The sequence below is a fragment of the Conger conger genome, chromosome 1 (assembly GCF_963514075.1).
Source record: "Conger conger chromosome 1, fConCon1.1, whole genome shotgun sequence".
Lineage (NCBI taxonomy): Eukaryota > Metazoa > Chordata > Actinopteri > Anguilliformes > Congridae > Conger > Conger conger.
In genome coordinates, this window is record NC_083760.1 from 9,699,439 (window position 1) to 9,711,690 (window position 12,252).

Genomic DNA, 12,252 nt, shown 5'->3' on the forward strand with positions numbered 1-12,252 from the left:
TTAATTCTATTCTTTCGGGGTTGTGGCATTCAGATCGAAAGTGCTGTTGTTAAAGCAAATTATTCCACGCTTGGGTTTAGCGAAGAACGACTGACAGTGAGAAATGCTTTTAACAGATTTGGCATGATGAAAAAAAAATCACCGAAACACAGCAGTCTCTGATGATGGGTTAAATCTGAGCAGTAGCTTGGCTGTGTGGCTCAGTGAAACAAGGCACAGGAATGAGCACAGAGCAGGCTCCTGAGATTACACCAGTGTTGCATCAGCACAGGATGCATTCCACGCATCTGAAAGCCACCCAGGAACGATTTGCATTTAAACCTCACGATAATTACTATAATAAACAACATTCACATGCCGGACAAAATGTTTATATTTTTTAATGTATAAAGGGCGGGGTCACCCGATACGGATGTAAACACACACAGACTACAGCTGACAGTCTGCACTTTCAACTCATATCCATGATTTAATTTCAAATCCAATGTATTGGGAGTAAAGGGTCAAAACAAAAAACGGTCACAGTCCAAATAGTTACGGACTGCACCGTATATCGGTTTTTTGCGTGGGAAACCGGGGTCGTCTTGTCCCTTTGCCAGGATCGTAACCCAACTGCAGTTATCCTAATAGGGGGGGGAGGGGTGCTGCCTGCATTTGCAGTGTAGCAGGCTGTCCGCGCGCTTCCCACAGACCTGTACGGAGCCCCCCGCGGGTGCAAGCTGGTCTGTTTCGGAGTCACGCGTGCAGGAGTGCCAACCGTGCCACAGCTCCTGGAGTTCCACGGCCTGTGTTCTGGAGCAGCCGTTCCCCGTTTTACTCGATGCAGTTATCCAGCCGACTCCACAATCCAGCTTCGTGAAAAAATGGATTACTGAGTTAGCCGGATAACTGCACCGAGTAAAACCCGCACCCTGACCAAATCTGGAACATGGACTGAAGAAGAAAAAAAAAAAAAAAAAAAGAAGCTGCTCTGGGTTTCATTCAGTGCAGTTATCCGGCTAACTGAGTAATCCTGCTTTGTGAAACACCCCGCCCTGGATTACTGAGTTAAATGGATAACTGCACCAAGTAAAACCAGTTATCCAGTATAGCGCAGTTATCGAGTTCAGCGCAGTTATCCAGCTCTGTGCAGTTATCCAGCTCTGTGCAGTTATCCAGCTCTGTGCAGTTATCCAGCTCTGTGCAGTTGCCCAGCTCTGTGCAGTTGCCCAGCTCTGTGCAGTTGCCCAGCTCTGCGCAGTTATCCAGCTCTGCGCAGTTATCCAGCTCTGCGCAGTTATCCAGCTCTGTGCAGTTATCCAGCTCTGTGCAGTTATCCAGCTCTGTGCAGTTGCCCAGCACCATGCAGTTGCCCTGCTTCCTGATACAGGCCAGTCTGTTTGTTTTTTTTCCCCAGATTGGCAGAGCCAGGCCTTGAGTAGTACACATGGCCGCTCTCTCTCGCAGAGATAAAGCACAGGACTTTGAGACCTTTAACTGGGTCAAATTATTCTTTTTTTTTTTTTTTTTTGTAAACCCTTCCACAGAAAAGGCCTGATGAAGCACTTCTGCTCCAGTCCTCCGCAGCGTAAATATAAACAGGAGCAGAATCTAACCTCGGGTTAACGCCTGAAGATCGCAAATATGTGATGATAACGCTCTTACTGTAACTGAACATAGCAGTGATTATGTAACAAGAACTACCGGTAATTTCCTAGTCCTAGAACACTGACTCAGAATAAATAAAATTTTAAAACTCCCCAAAAAAACCTTCTCTTCAACGGGTTAGGTAACCACTCTGGCATACTGACACTGGCATCAGTGCGCTCAGCTGTTACCAAGATCGGATACTCTGGCTGAGATGCTAATCTCTACCGCCACTCGGATTCAAATTTTTATTCTCATTGTTGAAAAGACTGCTGAAAGGTTGCAACAATTTCATCAATATGGAAAAATAAAAACTCATTAGGATCCCCGGCTCATGTTCCATTCCTCGTAATTAGACCGCGATTTGGCTTGGACGACGCACACCACCGTCAGGCCAATAAGAAAACATAGCACACTTAGAAAAGGTGTTGCGTAAGAAGGCAAATTGGAGGGCGAAATTCATTCAAAATCTTAAATGCATTGTATCCTGCATTTTTCCAAAGGACCAAATATAGTGACTAAGCAGACTTGCGGTAAATTCAGCTCAGAACATTGGCTTCAGCCAACAAGCAGTCGCACTGCCCAGAACAGACACCAGCTCTGCTCCTTATTACATAAAGCAGTATTTTCACTTGCGGCCAAACGCTACAGGAAACGCAAGCAGCAGACTGCTACTGATATTACCCACAGCCTTTAGCGCCGAGTCGGTAATTACAGAATGTGCAGATCCCACGTTCGAAGCACGAATGGAAATCTGGGTACCTGGGTACTCAGTCACCTTTGTCCCAGTAATTAATGCTAATATGTAGTTGCGAGCTCAGATGAAACAAAAAGCGTCTCCACCACTCGAGCACAAATCTCCCATTGATGGAACATTAATAGCTGCTTTTACCGGTGTGTTTTGCCTTCATAGTGTCAAAAAGTGAACCAAATAAGACCAAAAAAAAAAAAAAAACAAGAATGAAATTCATATTCACCCCTTAAAAGCATATTAGTCATATTTTAGACTTGCTGTCTCGGCTCCGCTCATGTTAAAGATATGCTAAATTATTACCGGCTGTAGAAAATGAGCACCGGCTGATTAACCGGCTCATTAGACTGAAGGGTCACAACGCTTGCATCAAAACAAAGTGTTTTTATAAGGCAGAGGATAGGCGTAATTCCAAAAGGATGGCACCATTACGCAGATTTTTAATCCTCTCTCTTCGTTAATTAGAAAACACACGGAACAAAGTTAAACGTGGCAGACGAGATATTCGTCTTTACCGTAAAATAAATGGTAAATGGTAAATGGCAGGCATTTATATAGCGCCTTTATCCAAAGCGCTGTACAATTGATGCTTCTCCATTCACCCATTCATACACACACTCACACACCGACGGCGACTGGCTGCCATGCAAGGCCCCGACCAGCTCGTCAGGAGCATTTGGGGGTTAGGTGTCTTGCTCAGGGACACTTCGACACCGCCCGGTTGGGGGATCGAACCGGCAACCCTCTGACTGCCAGACGACTGCTCTTACTGCGTGAGCCATGTCGCCCCCTAAATAAAACCTTCAGCATTGCTTTCAAAGTGAACCAATTCTAAAGTGAAATAAGTTTTCTGCAGTGTCTCTCCACTTATCACCCAGCTAACACTGTACGGGACAGGCAGGCTGGACGGACTACAGGAGGCCCAAAATCATTTCCCCCCATTGTTCCGGCCCTTTCCCTCATTTACAATGTGCTTCCTGAAGCATTCCGATTAAGACCAAGACATCTACAGGAAAAACTTACTGAATCACTTCTACCATGGGAAATTAATAAAATATTTGACCTTCACCCTTTCCTTATAGTCCCGAGTGATCAAAATGCCTGCAGAGAATCGTTTACTTATAAGATAAGTCAACAAACCAGATTAATCTTCATCTTTGCAGAGTACCTCAAAGTGAAATGTTTCACTTTAATATTCCAAATCATTCATTGAATATATAAATATTGAGAAAGCACTGACAAAAGAATAATTTTATCTTGGTTGGTTTGGTGATGGAACTGAGGGACATTACCGTTCACTTAAAATCACTTTAGAAAGCTGTGCGTCATTTTTTATTAAAAATGCACGATAAACGTCTAAAGCAGCGCTACTCAACTCCACGTCCTGAAGGCCGCAGGGTCTGCAGGCATTTGCTCCTACCGTGCGCAACACCACCTGATTTCACTAGTTCGCTTATAATCTGAACCAAGCAGGTAATATAAGTAGTGAAATGAGGTGGTGTAAGTGCGCGGTTGGAGCGAACGCCAGCAGACCCTGCAGGACGTGGAGCGGAGTAGCGCTGCTCAAAACACTAAACACACATTCATTCGTGACACGACTTACATAAGAGTCCACAAATACATGATATTTCACTATATTACTGCTTTGTCTTTAAACAACTTGGCAAAGTTCAGCCACGGCGATTTCTGAAATCTCGGACCGCTCAGAAGCGGAAACGCAGGCACAGTCTAGAAGGCAACTGTCATATTTCGATTTCAAGCCAAAGAGAGTTTTACTTGTTACACTTCCTCTTTTGAGTCACTGATTAACACGTCCAAACACTTAATGATGCTGTACATTTATGTTGACGTCGTGCTAATAAGGTCCCCAGTGGCCAACGCACATCCTCAGCTGCTTTTGTTCTGTTGGCAAATGACCATTACAACCTTTAAAAAAACAAGACAAAGATCAATACCAGCACTGCGATTATAATGAAGTTAGGTTAACACTTGTTTATTTAGAACCAATTACACGGATAGTCATCTCCGTGTACGGGTTTTTAAATTCGACGCAGGAAAGCGAGCCGAAACGCTTCTCGAAGGCTTTTTAACAGCCAGCGTCTGTAACGTGGAAGCTGACAATACAGGCGATGCGGTGCATTGTGGGAAACGTGCTAGAGAACAGGCCTGCTTCCCACTCGAGAGGAGAAAACCATCAGTCGTGCGGCTTTAGAGGTTTGTGTTCGACTCCAACTGCGCCTAGAAAAGCCTGCATGTAGCAGAACTAGAGGCCAGCTTACTCGGGCTTCAGAGCACAGCTTGTGTTGCACTTGCATGTTGTTTAGTTTATATTTACACAAACAGGAAATGTTGAGGTCAAGAACAAAAGGGGAAAAAAATATTTCCGCTTCAGTAATCTGTTCTGACCTGGCTTTAGAAAGCCATAGAATGCACCAAGAGCCATTATGACAAAACTGAGGAATTGACACTGTTAAAAGCGACGATATCTTTGCCAGATAATTGAGATGATTACAGTCGTACTCTGTAGCTGTAATAATATTCAGCGAACATCAGATGTGAACCATTTATTGCAACAAGTTATACATGCACAGATCTATTATTGTTCAGTATGCACAGTATTGCGCATTTATGGTTTATTTGTTTGGAGCAAAGTGGTGCTTTATGGGTAAAACAGGCTGAATTCATGATGAGGTCACTGGCACAGCTCCTGGAGTCAGTAGTCACTTCATCCTGTTGTAGGACGCTGTCTGCCCTACTTCTTACAAAGACACGAGTCAAAGATCAGCAAATCTATAATCCTGAGAGCTGGCACTGCCGGTTAATTCGAACAAACTACCCCTTGTGAGTAATTCTGACACCGTACTGAAGATAAAAGCGTGGCTCCTACTTTGTTCAGCTCGAACAAAGATCAGCCCAAGAAGGCAGCAAATTAACCACAGGAAATGCAATCTTTCAGTTTTCTGCAACGCGACGAACGCGGGCCCTGCTGTGTCGATCAATAAGCCAGCGACACGGAGGAGGGCCGGGCCCCGTCTCACACAACAACACACCGGAGGTGCATACACACGAGGACACGGAGGAGGCCCGGGCCCCGTCTCACACGACAACACACCGGAGGTGGATACACACGAGGAGGCAGGCTGTACACCGATCCAGGCCGAAAACGAGCAGCACAGAGCAGAACTGATCCGCAGCAAACGCAGAGGGCAGGTAAGAGGAGGGGAGAGTAAGAGTGTGTACTCACGGCTCGATGCTGACCGGTGTGGCCTCGCCAATCGCAGAGAGCACAGGAGGCGTTATATCACAACTGTCTGAGAGACAGAAAAAAAACAAAAACAAAAACAGTTTCATTTTTAGTTTTTCATTTTTTAAAACCAACCTGCATGTACAAACAACCGAGAAGGCAAGGAGGTGAGAAGGCAAGGAGGCGAGAAGGTGAGGAGGTGAGAAGGTAAGGAGGCGAAGAGGTAAGGAGGCGAAGAGGTAAGGAGGCGAGTAGGTGAGGAGGTGAGAAGGTAAGGAGGCGAAGAGGTAAGGAGGCGAAGAGGTAAGGAGGGGAGGATGCGAGGAGGTAAGGAGGCGAGTAGGGGAGGAGGCGAGAAGGTGGAGAGACGAGGAGGTGAGAAGGTGAGAAGGTGAGGACGGGAGGAGGTAAGGAGGTGAGGAGGGTAGAAGGTAAGGAGGTGAGGAGGTGAGGAGGGTAGAAGGTAAGGAGGTACGGAGGTAAGGAGGTGAGGAGGCGAGGAGGCGAGGAGGGTAGAAGGTAAGGAGGTGAGGAGGGTAGAAGGTAAGGAGGTACGGAGGTAAGGAGGTGAGGAGGTGAGGAGGGTAGAAGGTAAGGAGGTACGGAGGTGAGGAGGCCAGGAGGTCAGGAGGTAAGGAGGTGAGGAGGGTAGAAGGTAAGGAGGTACGGAGGTGAGGAGGTGAGGAGGCGAGGAGGTGAGACTCACTGGAGCGCAGCAGGCTGCGGGTGGCGGATTTGGGCGTGGCGGGCGGGGGCAGGCCCTGGCTGTTGGCGGCGACGGCGGCGGCCGCGGAGGACAGGAAGGTGGAGAAGTAGAGGCCGGAGCCCTCGCGCACGGGGCTGAGGATGGGGGGCGGCGTGTAGGGGGGCATGGTGAGGGGGTTGTCGGCCAGCCGGACGGGCGAGCGCAGGTGGCTCTGGTAGGGCGTGATGTTGGAGTACACGGGCGGCATGATGAAGGTGCCCGGCTTCGGCGGCGGGATGAAGAGGGGCTCCGGCCGCGGCCGCCGCTTCGACTTGGCCGATTTCCCGTCGTCGTCTTTGCCCCCGTCTCCGCCGCCGTTCTGCCAAGACAAAGATGGCGGGAGGGTCAAAATGTTATTTTTATTTTTTATTTTTATTTTATTTTATAAAAAGCATTAAAAAACGCATCTTGAAGACAAAGTGAAATAACGCAGTGAAACTTGTTTTTGCCACAATGTGAACGCCCCCCCTCCTCTTCCTCCCCACAACACACCATGGTAAACCCCTCTAATCTGTCTAATCTCGCTGCAGCAGAAACCCCCATCTGTGACGGGAATTTCTGCAGCTAGACCCCCAAGATCAAGAGAGTGGGGGAAGGGGGCCAGGGGCAGCCTGTGGTGGAGGTGGAGGGGGAGCAGAATCTCGAGGGGAGGGGGGGGGTGCTTAAGGGAATTAGAAAGAGGGAGAGTGGGTAGGGGTAGGGGATGGGTGATGGGGGGAGGTTATAATCCCATTTCCAGATGAAGAGCAAACAGGACAGAGCACAGGAAGGATGGAGGGAGACCGTGAAAGTGGTGTAAAAGCACTGCGAACGCATGGCGTGTGAGAGAGAGAGAGAGAGAGAGATGTGACAGCTCTGTGAGAGAGAGAGAGAGAAGGAGAGAGAGAGATGTGACAGCTCTGTGAGAGAGAGAGAGAGAGAGAGAGAGAGAGAGAGAGAGAGAGAGAGAGAGAGAGAGAGATGTGAATGCTCTGAGAGAGAGATGTGAAGGCTCTGTGAGAAAGAGAGAGAGAGAGAGAGAGAGAGAGAGACAGAGAGACAGAGAGAGAGAGAGAGAGAGAGATGCGACAGCTCTGTGAGAGAAAGAGAGAGAGACAGAGAGAGAGAGAGAGACAGAGAGAGAGACAGAGACAGAGAGAGAGAGAAAGACAGAGAGAGAGACAGAGACAGAGAGAGAGAGAGAGAGAAAGACAGAGAGAGAGACAGAGACAGAGACAGAGAGAGAGAGAGAGAGAGAGAAAGACAGAGAGAGAGAGAGACAGAGAGAGAGACAGAGACAGAGAGAGAGAGAAAGACAGAGAGAGAGAGAGAGAGAGAGAGAGACAGAGAGAGAGACAGAGACAGAGACAGAGAGAGAGAGAGAGAGAGAGAAAGACAGAGAGAGAGAGACAGAGAGAGAGACAGAGACAGAGAGAGAGAGAAAGACAGAGAGAGAGAGAGAGAGAGAGAGAGAGAGAGAGAGAGACAGAGAGAGAGAGAGACAGACAGACAGACAGACAGACAGACAGACAGACAGACAGACAGAGAGAGAGACAGAGACAGAGAGAGAGACAGAGACAGAGAGAGAGACAGAGAGAGAGGCACAGGGCGGTGTGAGCCTCACCAGGCCGGAGCTCTCGGACAGCGAGTTCCTGAGGGAGCGTCGGCGGGTCACGATGACGGAGGGCTTGTGCTCCAGGTGGGCGGGGCCCTGCGCGCCCGGGGGCCTCTGGGGCCAGGGCCCCGGGGGGTCGGCCGGCTCCCGGTCGGGCGAGGGGTGGTCGGCCCTCCGGACCGGGACCGACACCGGGATGACCAGCGGCAGCAGGCTCTCGTCCCGCGGACGCTTGGCGCTCGCCCCCTCCCTCTCCGCCACCGCCCCCCGCCCCGGGGCAGCCTGGGTACCGCCGGGGATCCAAATCTCGCCTGGCTCACGCTGCAACACACACACACACACACACACACCTCAGACCTGCTTCTCTCCAGCACCTATACTCATCAAACTTGAAATGCTACCGTTCGCAGCGGCATAAAGCAGTGGGAACCAACCCTGTTCCCAGAAATCTACCGCCCTGTTGGTTTTAATTTCAACCGACATTGAGCACACCTGACGCAACTAGTTGGCAGCAAACTCTCTAGCTGTTGAGGGAGGTGTGCTTTGTTAGGGTTGGACTGAAAGCCTGCAGGACGGTAGATGTACTGGTATAAAGGTCCACCTGAGAGAATAAAGCGATAAATATAGTCACTGAGACCTTTCCTTCTCAAACAATAAAAATAAATAAATAAAAAACCTAAGAAAAATTACGGATTCATATGCGCACATTTCATAAATACCGCTGGGCCAAAGGTTACGGAACCAAAGAACAATAAAGCGGGGGGAAGGGGGCTCCTTTTCATCGTTACTCTTGTAGTTTTTTCAGTTCAGTGCAGCTCAGGCCTTGTGAACTGAGGAAACTACGCTGCACAGAGACAGAGCGAGAAAGAAAGAGAGAGAGAGAGAGAGAGAGAGAGAGAGAAGGAAAGAAAGACAGAGAGAGAGAGAGAGAGGCTTGCACAGGCCCCTCCCGACCCTGGGGGTGGTGTTTTGCAGGACTGATGGAATGCAGAAGTGCAGCTTTTCCTGTCGGCCCCACAGACGCACCACCAGGCAAGCCTCACGCACAGGCACGCTTACCTCTGGGGTGGGGAGCTTACCAGCATACCCCCCACACCCCACCCCCCCTTTATTATTTTTGTTTAAAAGCATATTTCTACATACATTTGAATGTCCCTGCTACACCATCTGCCCACTCCCACTCCCCCCCCGTCCCCGTCCCCACCCCCACCCTGTAGATTATATGGTGCAGTTTAGCCTGAGGCACAGAACAGTACAGCGCAAAAACTGTCTTTCTGAAGGTCTGCAGCGCGCACCTTCTACATCCTGTCCTCTCAGTTTCCACACGCAGTCAAACGACAGCGAGCACACGACAAACCAGAGCACGTACGCATCGAATCGGTGAATCCCGCGTCCGCCTGTTCGGTGGGGAATATATGCTCTTTATTGCGCTGTTCGTTCAGCTCGGTGAATTCCTAGTCCCTCACAGTTAATTAAAAACCTGAGTCCTGTTGGCACCATTAATGCAGACAGATGCACTGGGTAGATACTTTGTGTTCTTGTGAACGCCAAGCCAAAATCCTTTCGCAATAACGCCACAAAATGGATGTGTGAAATCAAGCAACTGGGAGACATACATTTTTTTTTTTTTTTTTTTTTCCCATACCAATTTCCTGTGCGGCATGTAATATTGACATTGCAAAGTAAGGCGACCTGTGGATCTATGTGTGTGGGTTTGTGTGCATTTGCCTGTGCCTGTGCTTGCGTGTGTGTGTGTGTGTGTGTGCCTGTGTGCATGTGAGGGTGTGTGTGTTTGCCTGCGGGGGTGGGTGTGTGGGTGTGTGGGTGTGTGTGTGTGTGTGTGTATGCGTGAGTTTGCGTGTGTTTTCCTGTGTGTGTGTGTGTGTGTGACTGTGCATGTGTGCGTTTGATTTGTTTGCCTGTGTGTGTGTGCGTGTGTGGGTATATGTGTGTGTGTGTGTATGTGCATATGTGTGTGTGTGTGTGTGTGTGTGTGTGTGTTGTGTGTGTGTGTGTGTGTGAGTAAGAGAGAGTGAAACGGATGGCTGTTTTGATTTGCATCATTGACTTCTGTTCTGCTTCACCTCAACAGTTTTTTTTGTGGAGCTCAAGGTCATGTGACAGGGGAGAGACAGCAGCCCCAGTGTCTGGCACACCAACGCCCTCCATAACCAAAGACAGCGGCTGCCACGTTCTCCATGTCAGGTCTGATACTCTGCACCGCCTCGACTCAGTTTAACCGCAATAAGCTTTCGCCACTCAGTCCTGGGTGCTTATGAAATTTTCAAGCCAGGAAACACACTTCATGTTCCAACTGCAGAAACTGAGGAAGAGAAACGAGTGTGTGTGTGTGTGTGTGGGAGCGCGTGTGTGTGTGTGTGTGTGTGTGTGTGTGTGTGTGCGTTCGCATGTGTGTGTGTTGTATGATTAACAGAGACCCTTTCAACCTTTTCAACACACGCGCACAAACACACACAATAACTTCTTCCTTAATTTCTCTCACACACCACTCGCATAAACTAAAAAGCACACAAGCACAAACATACACACAAAGTGAAGGCATGCACACACACAAGGTACACACACACACACAAAATGAATGCATGCACACCCAAACACACACGTGCGCACACGCAAACACACAAAGTGAATGCATGCATACACACAAGGTACACACACACAAAATGAATGCACGCACGCACACACAACCACAAACACACACACACACACACACACAAAGTGAATGCATGCACACACACAAGGCGCACACACACACAGACACACACACAAAGTGAATGCACAGACAGACAGAGACACAGAGGCATACACGCGCAGGCGCACAAACAGCCGCACAGGCACAGATCGTTTCTCCGAAACATACGGATACGTTCTCCCCTCACCTCCCACCTCCTCCTCCCTGCAGCCCAGCGCCGGGCGGGATGGTGCCAGGTTTCTGTTTACACGAGTGGGTGTTCACCTAGCGCGCCGCCGTGTCGCTGGGATTACAGGAGGACGTATACAAACAGTCCCAGGGTGGCGCTCAGCGACACGCCGATCCGATTCCTACCCAGCCAGCTCCCGCCAGCGTCAAGGAAACCACGGTCGTGTCATCACATTTACGCTGCGACGCCACAAGCTAGCTGCTAAAAATGTGTCAGAGCGAGAGCTCAAAGCGCAGCAGTTATTTGAAACAGGGGTGCGACGTCAATTTAGAGAACGCCGCGCGCCCATTAGCTCTGTGAACTCGGGAGCTCTTCGGGGCACTGTAGCGGCAATTTTCTCATCCATCACTCACAGCCTTTAAAGAGCCACTCTTGGAAATCTGTACGGTTTCTTTGTATTTACGAACACGCGCCTGAAATCCATCCATCCATCCATCCATTATCTGAACCCGCTTATCCTGAACAGGGTCGCAGGGGGGCTGGAGCCTATCCCAGCATACATTGGGCGAAAGGCAGGAATACACCCTGGACAGGTCGCCAGTCTATCTCATTCACTCACACACTCATACCTACGGGCAATTTAGACTCTCCAATCAGCCTAACCTGCATGTCTTTGGACTGTGAGAGGAAACCGGAGTACCCGGAGGAAACCCACGCAGACACCGGGAGAACATGCAAAAAAAACCCCACTCCACTCAACTCAAATCTAACCCTGCACCACAACACACACAAACACTTCCCACCGATCCAAACAGCACAACAAAACCCCGTTCAGAGGAACCGACCGTCCGGTCCCTGACCGCAGCGGAACTACAGCCAATCACCGGAGCCCTTCACCCTCACGGGCGCGGAACGCGGCGGTTACCTTGACGACCTGCGGAGGCAGCGACTCCATCTCGGAGGCCTTCTGGGCCAGCGTCTCCAGATTCACCTCCTGCGAGGCCCTCCTCTTCCGGCGCGTGCTCTGGATCACGCCCGTGGGCGCCGCCTGCACGTCCTCGTTGGGCCCCCGGCCCTCGGGGCCGCCGTTCTGGGGGGCCACGAAGGGGCCGTCGACCGACGGGGGCACGCCCCCCTCCTTGGAGAGCCGCCGGGACCGGCGGGGGGCGGGCTGCGGGGCCTCGGGGGCCGGCTGGGGGCCCGGCGGGAGCTTCTGGGGTTCGGGCTCCTGCGGATCTGCGGGGGGAGGGGCGCCCGGCCCCGGCGGGGCGGCCTGGGGCCCCACAGCCTGAGGTGGGGGCTGCTGAAGGTGCTGATTGCTGTGGATTAGGTGGGCGCCGGAGGGGAAGTAGTCGTGAAAGTGCGGGTTTTGGTGAATTTGGGCCGGGTGCGCTTGTTGTAGCTGGTGCT

General features: G+C 50.3%; 1 protein-coding gene across 2 annotated transcripts in view; it reads right to left on the reverse strand.

The window, feature by feature from the left end:
- mideasb (mitotic deacetylase associated SANT domain protein b) overlaps nt 1-12,252 on the reverse strand; it is a 43,738-nt gene that overhangs the window by 15,466 nt on the left and 16,020 nt on the right. For both annotated transcript variants that reach the window (XM_061248456.1, XM_061248465.1), the window contains exons 2-5: nt 11,768-12,252; nt 7,970-8,281; nt 6,328-6,685; nt 5,622-5,688 (exon numbers count right to left, since the gene is read on the reverse strand). The exon at nt 11,768-12,252 is cut by the window's right edge and continues 1,561 nt beyond it. In XM_061248456.1, coding sequence (XP_061104440.1) covers nt 5,622-5,688; nt 6,328-6,685; nt 7,970-8,281; nt 11,768-12,252 — 1,222 coding nt within the window. The remainder of the gene's footprint in view (nt 1-5,621; nt 5,689-6,327; nt 6,686-7,969; nt 8,282-11,767) is intronic.